The following is a 12899-nucleotide window of genomic DNA, read 5'->3' on the forward strand; positions in this document are numbered from 1 at the left end:
CCTATGGCACATTTGCCCCAAATTCCGCTACACGATACTGCGGTGGATGTGGAACATGCGTGTCCTCCCGATAAAAGATGTCCACCACTTGGTCGCGCAGACAACGCTGAAGACGACGACGACATCGGTGGCGGCAGCATGATAACAACTCACGATTTATCTAACTAATCGCGATGTTTATTTTTCAAGGATGTTTCGTCTCGTTGTCCACCAGGGTTAACCGAGCGACATGAGCCGTTTCGCTGAGGTTTTAAATTATAAATTAAAATAAGCGTAATTGTAGTGAGTACAGAGTAGTAAGCGCGAAGTTAAACTGCTCATTCGTTTTGTTTTGTGGCAAGATGAGGGAGGAGAAATAGGAAGGCATTTCTGTAAAACAACGTTATCAAAGTTGGTTTCTTCATCTTGATATCCTTCGCTATATCTTCCGCGCTAGATTCTACTCACAGGACTGCGCCGGTGAGTTGATACAGCAAAATATTGATATTTAGATTCGATTAAGGAAAGGAAAGGAATTATTTGAAGTTATCTTTGTATAGGCATGTTGCAAGGCACAAACAATAAATTATTGACCAAAAGCGACAAAGCCAAAATACGTACACAGTTGTTCGAAAGCGAGCACTGTTTTAATGTACGTCTTACAAGTATACAGTTAACTCTCCGTATCTCGATATCGAGTTAGAGAACCATAGTAAAAGTTGGTTTTCATGGCTAACTCGATGGTCCCTAGGAACGCAATTGAACTGCTTTTGTGTTCTGTAACTCGATACCTCCCTAACTCAATGGTCCCTTCAATATCGAGTAAAGCTAAGTATGCTGTTTCGCTCAAGAAAAGTAAAGAAATTCCTTGACTGAAAGGGTCAAGAAATTTCCTACAGAGAGCCCCCTTAGAAGTGACATTTCTTCTCAACTGCGTACTGCGATCAGAAAAAAGTGATTTTCTTGACCATTTCTTGGGAGAAATTTTCCACGCATCGAGATAGGCGATTCCTTTTCTTGTCAGTAGCAAACCGGCCTTAAGGGAGAGATGACTGTAATAGAATTCAAAAATATGGAGGTAACTGACGATGATGGATTTTTTTACGTCGCTAAAAAATCGGATCGGATTTTTTACATCGTTATCAAAATCTTTTCAAATTTGTCTTTTTGAATCGATTCAACAACAGTGATATTTAAAAAAAAGATTGTCCACTTCAAGTTCAAATTAACCCACAAAATAGTTATAAGATGCAGCCACCCTAATGTAAATATATCAATGTTCGTTTTTCCTCGGCCTACTTGACCAATAACCCGTTTCCTAGCCCGTTTCCTTTGTATGAGGGTGATAAATATGATAAAATTGGTTGAATCAAATAGGGGAGGCAATGTCACATCAATATGTTTATCTGTTTCCAATGGTTACTTGCAACGCGTTGTTATGGTTCGAAAGTTTATTTATTGGACAGCTGAATTTCATTTCCCCAACGAGTGTGTACGTGCCGGTTATTTAAACTTATTTCTCTATAATATCGCAACAATTTCGCATAATAAAAATGTCCTCGAAAGAATCCGTAACGAAAAACATTGCAGAAACGCTTCGGAGAAGATTGCGCTCGCAACGTGCATTGGCTCGCGAGATGCGTCTCCCTCCGCCCACGCCAACAAATCCTCCGGAGTTGTCCGAATCGCCAGAATGTTTTGTACCTATCACAAGTGATACCGTCGCCGGGGTAAAGGCAAAGCTGGGTCTAATTGATACCTGCTTTCCGGACAATCCTACTCCCGCGTTCGAAGAAATAGTGTGTTTTCCCGAATCTTACAAACGGTTGGGAACCAAGGAAAAGTTGGTGCTGCTGTTTGCGGAAAACTTCCGCAGGCAGTATAAGGAACGGTTTCCGCACCGAAAACCGCCGATCCTTGCCCTACCGAACGAGTGTGGTGTGCAAAAGTTTGTGTGTACAACTCTGAAGCCCTCAATTTTCCTGTTCCCAGATATGATCGGGTCGTGGGAGGATATCGCATCGTTTGTAGCGGATTATATTGTGTATGAGCCACTGCCGGATCAGGTCAACATGGTGAGTAAATTTAAACAATGCATGATTTATGATTATTTTCGACAAACTTGTACCGTGATGCATCAATATCCGGCCACTTGAGCTGTCATGAATGTTCAAAATCCGATTTGAATAAGTTTTCTTCAAACTATATCAAAGTGTTTTAATGCAACGGATAGTTCCATGTTTAATCTAAGCGGCAATGTTCAATTATCCGATAACATTAATTATTTAACCATAAAAATATGTAAAACAACCTTTAGTTGTATTGGCCTTAAATCCAGATTTATGTCTATAAATCCGGACACTTTGGAATCAAAATCCGGATAGCTATGTTTTAACATACAGTTAATAAATCATAAAATGTAAAACTTTTTAAAACGACTGAATCAGTACTGCAGTTTCGGGAATATGGACTAGCTGCTGTAATATCAGGAAAAAAAAAACTCTGTAGAGGATTCAAAATAAAATTTTGAAAATGATTCTGAAGCTTCCTCCCTGGTATAGTACTACTGAATTACATAGAATATCCAATGTTGAAAAAAAACTTTGCTTTGCTTACACGCAGGTGAAATCAACTCAAAGGTAAACTCATCCGAAAAAAATTCTAAACTACTACGGCAAATGAAATGTACTTAATATGCTCTAATATTATTAATATTTTTTGTTAATACAGTCATCTCTCCCTTACTCGATATTGAAGGGACCATCGAGTTAGGGAGGTATCAAGTTACAGAACACAAAAGCAGTGCAACTCATCATCGAGTTAGCCATGAAAACCAACTTTTACTATGGTTCTCTAACTCGATATCGAGATACGGAATATCGAGTAAGGGAGAGTTAACTGTAAAAGCTTTATTTTGTTCCACCTAATTAGGATGATAGTGTTGTTTAACACAGAACACCTAGATAGAAGAAATGAATGTAATGCTTAGAAAGATACTAATAAAGAATTAAAAAATGAATAAATTACATTCTGGTATAACATGCACAAATTCCTCTTTCAGGCAATATTCTCCCAAGCTTCTTCAGCTTCTCAGTAAAATCGATCACTCACTGTAACAAAATGCACTTTATCTGCAATATGCGTTCCAAATACAAGGCGTCTTTGGCCTTCACTTTGGCGCGACGACGAGGACACAACCTCGCGTAAACCGCCGCCAGCCTTGGAACCTCCAACCAACGGTCATGGTACCATTCAGCGGGACTGCGACAAATCTTGTTTTTATTTTGCGATGCGTGTCGTTTGGCATCAATTACGACGCAATTAAATGGCCCTACAAGACGCCAACCAAATGTTGCAATGGTTGTTCCCATACCCGCACTTGCTCCCACTGGAATGCTGGCAGAATGGTTGGCAGCGTATCAACGAAATATCTGTATGTCGCGGATTGGCGATTTAGTTTGATGATTGGTCGATTTGATTGGGCAGGATTGTCGGATCAGTTGGACGAACGTTTTTTATTCATGTGGGACAAGTCACTTACGCTTCTATGTTCATTTCGTTCCTATTCCAATGAGGTTCTGTTGGTATAATTCATTATAACAGCGTGTTTATAAAAATTAATGACAAACTAATGTAACCATGCTTTTCAATTTTTTCTAAGAGTGGATTCTACTTGTCAATTTTTATTTATTTTTTCTATGTGATCAACTATTACCCGAAAAATGATTTTGTAAACATTTTAATCAATTTTATACTAAGCCAACAAAAAAAAATAACAAAATGAAATCTGAAGCTTCGAAAAGTAATAAAAAGAAAACTCAAGTGGTACCCCGTCGGAAGGCGAGTTTGGATTTTAGATGGAATAGTTTATAATACAAACTATCAACTGCCTAATCGGTTTTCCATCGACAACAAGCAAGGAACCTGTTTCTTTCTGATTGCAGAATGATTTATTACGTACCGTTTTGACTCATATTCCGAACACTTAAAGCCAACAGTGACTTGGAATGCATCTGATTGGCATAAATTGGCTGATATTTATATACATTTTTATTTCCACGCAAAGTCTAACTGTTAGCTGTTGGGTGTACCAATAATAATGATGATTTTATTAGCTATAGCATTGTTTTAACGTAAAAGTATGAAACAACATTTTGATTCAAATGCTGAGCACTGTGTTTATTCTGTCTCATATTCCGAACACCTTGATTCAAATTCCGAACAGCACAAATAAATCGTATTCAATTCAATAAATTCACAACAAAATGTATCTGAGCTTGCTCTACTGGTCTCAAACTAGATAATCACCACTACTCCCGTGGTATGAATTTTATTGGAGGCTTTAAAATTGTATTGCAATTGGCTGCCATTTTCTTGTTATTTGGTGACATATTTCAGCGAAACATTTCAACCAAATCGCCATACAAAAACCGAGTGTTCGGAATATGAGTCTGTTCGGAATTTGAGACAAAACGGTACTAGGTTAATAAAATCAATCGGTGTAATAAATGCGTTAATGATACATCAAACCCTCTTTGATCTCTTTTTTACCATCGCAATCCAATCCACCGTTATTGTTATACATTAAGGATGAATGAAGTCAAACCGAGGAAGTATAATAATCTTTGAAAGAGACCCGGAGCAACAGAAATAAATGTTGTTGAAGGGTAGAGATAAAAAAAACCTAATAATCTCTCAGCGAAGATTAGCACAAGAAAAACTTATCTCGATTGGTGATATTTTTCGAAACAAGTCGATAAAATTGTTTGTTTCAAAGCTACTTATTCGTTTTTTTTTATAACAAGGCCGTTGAATGCCAGAACTCTTAAAACATTGTTCCATAAAAAAATCCTACCAGTCAAAAATCAAACACTTTGTGCAAAGTCATTGATTCCTCTATACTAGGACGTGTAAACTCATAAAAAATATTTTTTTTCAATAAGAACACTAAGCTACTTCTCAGCTTAGTGTTCGCATTGACAATTCTATTATATACTATTCAATTCTATGCTAAATGCTAGCACAGTTAACGTTGACAAGCATAGTAGAAATATCGAAATATCCTCTTTATCAGTATCAGTATTTTCTTGTCGGCATTAATATTTGCACTATATCAATGATTCAACATAAATATCAATGTTCCTATGTACACTTTCATAGTTGATTACTAAGAAATTTTTTCGTCAATCGATAAATTTTGCATGTGCAAGTCGTGTGGCAAACAAAAAATATCTATGTCCTGAATAATAGAGCAAAATTCTAATCTGAAAAGATTCTCAGCCTGTGGGATTTGAACCCACGGATCTCAGCATGTTATTGCTGATTAACTGCGCGCAATAGCTATAGCTACCTAGGCCCAAATACAGAGAGATCAGAAAGGTAATAAAATATCAGAAAAGTCAATAATATCCTGCAAAAAATCTGAGGGCTTAAGAATCCAGGGTTTCTTCAAGTATTCAAGAAGATTTCATGTGATCGATGGAGCTTTCCTTAGCCTAGTGGTAAAGTCTGTGGCTACTAAGCAAAGTCATACTAGAGGTGTCTGGGCCCGATTTCTGGTCGGTTCAAAATAATTTTGAAAAACAAATTTCCTTGACTTTTCTGGACACAGAGTATAATTTTGCCTGCCACACGGTGTACGAATGCAAACAGACAATTTCAGCAAAGAAAGCTCTCTGAATACTAGAAAAAGGCTCTGCCCTAGTGGGGACGTAATGCCAAGAACCCTATTTTTCCTTGTTTTGAAGATCGGTTCTCCGAGAAAACAATCCTCAATGAATTCAGGCAAAATATCCAGGAGGTATTACAGGAATCTATTATAGAGAAATTCTTTAATAAAAATCCTAGGAAAATGCCAGTACCTACCATGTACTTTGCACAGAGAAAAATCCATTCTCGTATCCGTGAACTCGTATCATAAACTCGTCAACAAGCAAAAATACACCGTGAACTAGACCATGATTATATGAACGCGTTGCCTAGTTTAGAGAACGTTCATGTAAACATGATGGTAGTTCACGGTGTATTTTTGACAGTTCACATTTTCCAGAACTCTTGAACTGCAGAAGCCTGTGATGGCTACAACGTAGCGCCACTCTATTGCCAGGCGTATTGTAGAGCTCCATATTCGTCGGTATGGGGCATTACCTTGTTTTGATTATGTATGGGATTTTGACGTTTACTGGCCTTGTTGTTTACAAATTTCATGGTAGAGTGAAAGAGAGAGGATGATTTTTGTGCAGAGCCCCATTGGGCAATACTTGTCCAGCTGCCCCGAACCCTTAGAGTCGCCAGGTCCTCTTCCAATGTGCTGTAATAGAGGTGAGGAGATGATTCTGTGCAATACACGACTGTTTGTATGTATTAGTGCACCGATTGTGTTTTCACACAGCAACCCATTGCATTATGACTATGTGTGACGTTATACAATTTGTTATCGAAAGTTTCTGGGGGTGCGTTGCTAGTCACCCTTTCGTTACCAAGGTTGTTTTGTGTGTTGTTAATCAAACAATAACACAAAAAAAAACTCAGCACGGGAAGATGGCACTGGAGGTAATCTATGCAATTTAGTTTTAAATTTTGCTTTATTTTAGGATGGAATTCTACAATGCATAAGATTGACCATGGAAGGCACTGTAAGGTACTGAGACCAAGACTGAGCCGTAAAATACTTGTTGCTAAAGGATGTGCATGAATTTCTCTTACACTTTACGCTAGATGATGCATTCGTGAATGTAGTGCTGTAGTGGAAAAAGCGTTTAATACGCGAATCTATGGCCAACAAACTTAATTCCTGGGATCTACTTGTACGACTTTTGCGTCCAGGTGTTAGCAGCAGGTGTATTTTTCTGTCTAATCTTAGCTTGTTCCACGATATGGAACGTTTCCTACCCACTCTTAGCGTTCCATTGAAGCCGTATGACTTCACCCTTCTTCCCCTCTATGTTTATTTTGATTTTACACAGCACTAATACAATCACACACCGACTTTCTCCTCACCTCTTTTATATCACATTGGTCCTCTTCCACTGCGGACAGCCGAGCACGAATATGCTCGTGGTCTTGCACGAAGTCGCCTACCTCTATCCTGAGAGAGACTCGCGAAGAAGAAAATTATCAACGTCATATGCAGCCCAGATTCCCCTCTCACAAAACGTCAAATGCAGCCCACCGTTTTTATGGCTTAAAAAGTGAAAAGTATTGTGTTCAAAATAAATTGTTGTTGAAAACCTCAGTCAGCAGAGCAGTTTTTTCCAAAGTTGCTGATAAATCTAAGCAGAAAATACATTATTTCTAATGTCTGCTACGTTTGCTGGCATGAAATTTCACTCAAACGGCTATTTATGATTCGATGTGATGCAAACTCAATCATTTTTTGCTGAGAGGTTCATGTGAGGATTTGAACGGCTTGCGCATAATTGGTATAAACACAAAGTGGAATAAGAAAAAACTCAGCAATCACAGAAAAAGAAGACCGTCTTCGCGAGTCTTGTCTCAGCCTCTATCTAGTTGCGTGATGAATATATTTTCTCATTTATTTTCTTCCGACATTCGCACTAAGTGAGTAGCCCTCTGAAGTCTGCCGTATTTCTCACACTTAATAATATTCGCATCTTTATACACTCGATACAACCCGTGACTCATGCGTCTGCGCCACACACCATTTTCTAGTGTCTTACCGAATATTTTACAAAGAAATTTACGCTCTAAAACACGAAAGCTTTCCGCTCTTTCAATTTCCACGCTTCAAGCCTGTGGAAGGCCACCAAAAAATCAATGTTTATATAAGGCAAATTTTGTTTCCGTTTGCAAGTTGCGGGAGCTAAGCTGGTTACGTAGTCCGTAAAAGGCTCTATACGCAGCTGCAACAGGTCTTTTCATTTCGTGAAGAATGTCGTTATCACATGTCACAAGGGTTGTACTGGCGTTACACCCGTTGAAGCTGCGGCAGAAATACCCACAGGGATGCAGAAAAACTGATGGATAGCTTGTCACCTTTCTGTTCTGATCAGATTTTCGTATCAATGATTCGAAACCTACGATTTTTCGCACGTATTGAGAACGCTTTTTTCGCTTCCTCACGTGAACATCTTTTTTCGCTCACACTAATTTTCCCTGGAGCTACGATGGAGGATAACCGAAAATCATTCCACTCTGGGGATAATTTATTTTTCACTCCATCATATTTTAGCTAAAAAATTGCTCCCGAGAATTATCACTATGTGGATAAACAAAAGCTAGTGCCGACGAAGGGATTCGAACCTAGAACATTGCTAAAAACAACCGCGATGCATGCACGCTAACAATGCTACCACACCAACATGACGAAAGGAGCGGTTAATTTGGTGCATAAAATCAACTGCTGCTCGTGGCGATGAATACAGGAAAAATTCTCCATGGATCGGAGAAAGAGAAAACAAACTTCTCACAGTTGCGGTAATGTGCAATTACCGTAATCCGGGGTAACATTGATCATTTTTTTTAGTTTTTCTTGAATTTTTCATTTCACAATACAAATGTTACAAGTTTCATATTTTTAAAACAAGTACTGGCACCCACCGCTCCTAGCTATGTACTTTATTTTGTTTTTCGAAAGATTCAAACATGTTTAAATAAATGTTTTAAGTGATTTTTTGATTCAGCTGATATGGGGTAACATTGATCACCCAAGTAAACAACGTTCACTAATATTGGAAATGTCGTTACCGTAATCCGGGGTAACATTAATCATTTTTCTGAATGTTTCTTCAATATTTCGTTTGAAAATGCAAATGTTGCAGGTTTTATATTTTTAAAACAAGTACTGCCACCCATAGCTCGAGACTATATACTGTATTTTGTTTATTGAAAGATTTAAGCATGTTAAAAACAATGTTTTATGCGATTTTTTGATTTAGTTGATATGGGGTAACATTGATCACCTATATAAACAACGTTCAGTAATACTGAAAATGTCGTTACTTACTTAAATCATGGTCCCTGAAGCCGAATATGAAGACCAAACGCTTACAAGTCATTTACTTTTTGAGTTATTTTAAAATTAAAAACACCTCGAACCACAGAATACGCCTAAAGGTAGGCAATTTCCTAAGGGAATTTTACATTCCTAACAGTAATTCAGTAATGTTGCCGGAATCGTTTTCGGCGATGTTATTTTTAGTAAGAACCACATTTTGCTTGCTTATATCGTTTGAAAATGTTTCATCAATAAATGATAATATGAACTTTTGATGAGGTGAGTCATTCCGATCAATGTTACCCCGCTGATCAATGATACCCCGGATTACGGTACTTACTAAAATCAGGGCCCCTGAAGCCGAATATGAAGACCAAACTCTTACAAGACATTTACTTTTTGAGTTATTTCAAGTCATTTACTTACTTATTTTAAAATTAAAAACACCTTGAACCGCGTAATACGCCTAAAAGTAGGCAATTTCCTCAGGAAATTCTACATTCGTAATAGTATTTAGTTAATGTTGCCTAAATGAATAAACTTATGAAAGATTTGACAACGGAATCGTTTTCGGCGATGCCATTTTTAGTAACACCCGCATTTTCCTTGATCACATCGTCTGCAGAACTCATGTGAGACATGAATTTTCGGTAGTGTCAGTGAAAATGATGAAAATCATTGTTTCAAAAAGTTGACAAATTTGCGCATGAACTAAACGCAATTTTGGAAAAAACCTTAATTATCATTAGCTTATTAGAATATACGAAAGAGAGGCACCATTCATGGTTCGAAAATGCTTCATCAATAAATCTTTATTTGAACGTTTAACAAGATTAGTCATCCCGATCAATGTTACCCCGCTGATCAATGTTACCCCGGATTACGGTATCTATTTTCGCTTTGTTTTGTGGACGGATAAAATCGCAAGGCAGCTTATCGCTGAAAATTGCTGTGAGGGATAAATCCATTATCGTGAGAGCGAGTGAGAATTCGGATGAGGTAGGAACCGAAGTAAAATAGAAAACAGTACGATAAGATTTTGTTCCGAAAATCATATAGTATGACCGATGAGAGAATTTCTATCAAGTTTGATCGTTAGCCGTTGAGTTTAAGAGTTTATATTACTATTACTTTCATACGCTGTACTAAAATTGTGTGTTGTGATTAAGCTACAATTATATTGTGAGTCGAATGTTAAAAAGAATACACAAAAATGACATTATACTGAATTATACTGACACAAACATTTTTAGGTTAGCTTCCATGCAAAATAATACTCTAAAGCTAAATGAATTAAACCAACATTTCTCAGATTTAAACTGAATTCTACAAGTACGGACTGTGAGTAAACATATGATTACGACTTTGACAAAAACTTTGCAAAAGTTTGGATTCACTTGAACTTAATCAAAACACGAAAAATCTGTGAAATCTCAAACCAATCATGTGCCATCATTTGCGTTTGAAAAAGCTATGAATTATTGAAATCGGTTGACAGAGATATTGACAAAAATGATTTGCGTGTGGCTCAGGTGAACCCAAACTTTTACACGATACATACATCATACTAAGGGGTGAACCCAAACTTTTACACGATGACTTGAATGCCTGTTTCATTGATTTTGAATAGTTTTCAGATTTTTCCGCAAAAAAATCGTGAGTGCTGTCGAGGAAATATTCCCGTCGATTCCACTCGCCAGTGCAATGAGTGTTCCAAGGGTAATGGAAACTAAATACACCGGAACATTGCAAAAAATCCTATCTTCAACGATAAATGGATCACCGGTGTCACAGTTGATCCGCATGCAGGCTGCTGCAGAAACGAATATCGAAACGTACACTAGCTCAGTGAACTATAGTGTTGCCGTCTTTACCACAACCATCTGTTGCAGTTACCATCTGTTGCAGTTACCGTTGGAGCATTCAAGCAGTCTCGTATCCACTCGTTTCGGAAGTTTTGGTGCATGATACACCGGGACACCACCATTTTTCACCGTCGTCGTCACATGCACCACTGCAGCAACAGCCTGGGCCAAACGTTAGCCATATGCAGCAACTGCAAAACCAACAAAAAATGTGGAGTAAATTCCAACAGCATTTGTCTGCCAGGCAGGTGGTGCCTAAGGAACTTCCTGTGTTCTCAGGAAATCCCGAGGAATTGCCTCTTTGGCAACTTTACCGCCATGTGTGGCTATTCACAGGCGGAGAATTTTTATGCGATTGCAGCGATGCCTCGAAAGCAAAGCACTGAAAGCAATCAGGAGTAACCCGATGCTACCTTCGGTGTCGAAAGTAGTTGAGACGCGAGAAACGTTATTCGGCAGCCCAGAGCAACTAGTACAGTTGCTCCTTTATGAAGTGCGAAGTGTTTCTACTCCGTAGCCTGAAAGGCTCGACGTAGCGCATTTCAGCGACATCGACGGATCTCGAACAGGCGAAAATGAAAAACCTAAGAAAGAAGAGGCGTTCATCAATACTCACGTGACTACAGAGCCCAAGAAGTTTGAGCAGCAGGAAAAGGTTGAAAACAAGAACAGGCCGTGCTATATTTGCCAAAGCGTAAAGCACAGAATCCAAGTTCAAGTCTTTGTCACTCGGCGAGCATCTGAAGGCGCTAGAGTCACACCAACTGTGTGCGATCTGTCTGGTTTCCCACGGACGGTGGTCTTGCAAGTCCACACGGATCTATGGAATCGGGAACTGTGATCAGAGTCCCCATCCGTCACTGCATCCCAGCTCAGCGACTACTAACAAATCAACTTCTTCTGATAACTCCGGGGCACCGTTAAAATCCGACGTCCAACGTTTCCGTATCACATCAGTGGTTCTGTACGGCAAGCAGGCAAAAGTATCTTCGACTATCTTGACGAAGGTTCTTCGTCGACACTGACTGACGCCGAAATTGCTAAGCTGTTGAATCTTGAAGGAGAAAGGAGATTCTCAGTCGATGTCGCTGACATTCGAATTCTCGGCTGGTCAATCTAATGATCTCTGAGGAAGAAAGCAACCAATTTCCGTTGACGGCTGTGAGTACCGTAAGCAGTTTAGATCTTCCTGTACAGATGGTGGATTGTGGTGAATTGTCTAGGCGATACCCGTATTAAGCTGGGCTACCTGTGAAGAGCTACAAAGAAGCCGTTCCGAGAATCCTGACTGGACTAGACAATTTGAAACTCGCGGTACCTCTCAAGGTACGTGAAGGACGACTGAATGGACTGATAGCAGCCAAAACAAGACTGGGATGCACTGTTTTTGGAAGCATCGATAGCTCAACAGGAAATGCGAGTTCCTAGTCAGTTTTGCACATCAACAAGAGCGTGGAGGAGAGTAACCTACACAAAATCGAAGGTAATGCACATCATCGAAGAAAGCGCAACAGAAACGAAGATGTAGTTCACTGCCGTGAATCGCTAGTCAGTCCCATCTGTATTTTTGTCAAATTTGAGTTGAGTTCAGTTTTCAATATATCTTATAATGCTCCTTCAGCTGCCTTAATGATATAATAAGATTTGTTCAGAAAAAGTAGGAAAACAACAGCAAGTCAAATTGTCCCATAATGAGCAACCGCATATCAGTCCCTTTACAGATTTCTGCACCGTGTAACACAAAAATGAACCGTGTTTTGATCATCTTTATATTTTTCTCAGAAAGATATCGTAGTGAAAAGCAAATTGTGAAAGTTTCATTGAGATTAGGACATATTCCAATTCTCTGGGATTTTTTGAATATTCGTATGGAAAACGAGTTTGGAAACTTCACAGCCCATTATCTCAATGCCTACTTTTTACAGATGGGACTGACTTGCGATTCACGGCAATTCAGCGCTGACAAAGAAAATCTAGTGGAACGTGTTCTTGGCATGGCCTGGGTACTGGAGGACCCAGTATTCCGTCAAGTTACTAAACAACCGGGAACATGCAGGATCATCAAAGTTCACTACTACGAAGCGAAGCGTCCTGAGGTT

At 38.9% G+C, this 12899-nt stretch overlaps 1 protein-coding gene across 1 annotated transcript in view; it reads left to right on the forward strand.

The window, feature by feature from the left end:
• The first annotated feature begins 1480 nt into the window (after window positions 1–1480).
• The window catches only part of LOC5569456 (coiled-coil domain-containing protein lobo), a 97292-nt gene continuing 85873 nt past the window's right edge, over window positions 1481–12899 (forward strand). Inside the window, exon 1 of the mRNA XM_021855120.1 lies at window positions 1481–2054. Within this exon, the coding sequence (XP_021710812.1) occupies window positions 1533–2054 (522 nt within the window). The 5' untranslated portion in view covers window positions 1481–1532. The remainder of the gene's footprint in view (window positions 2055–12899) is intronic.

Source organism: Aedes aegypti, chromosome 1 (genome assembly GCF_002204515.2).
Source record: "Aedes aegypti strain LVP_AGWG chromosome 1, AaegL5.0 Primary Assembly, whole genome shotgun sequence".
Lineage (NCBI taxonomy): Eukaryota > Metazoa > Arthropoda > Insecta > Diptera > Culicidae > Aedes > Aedes aegypti.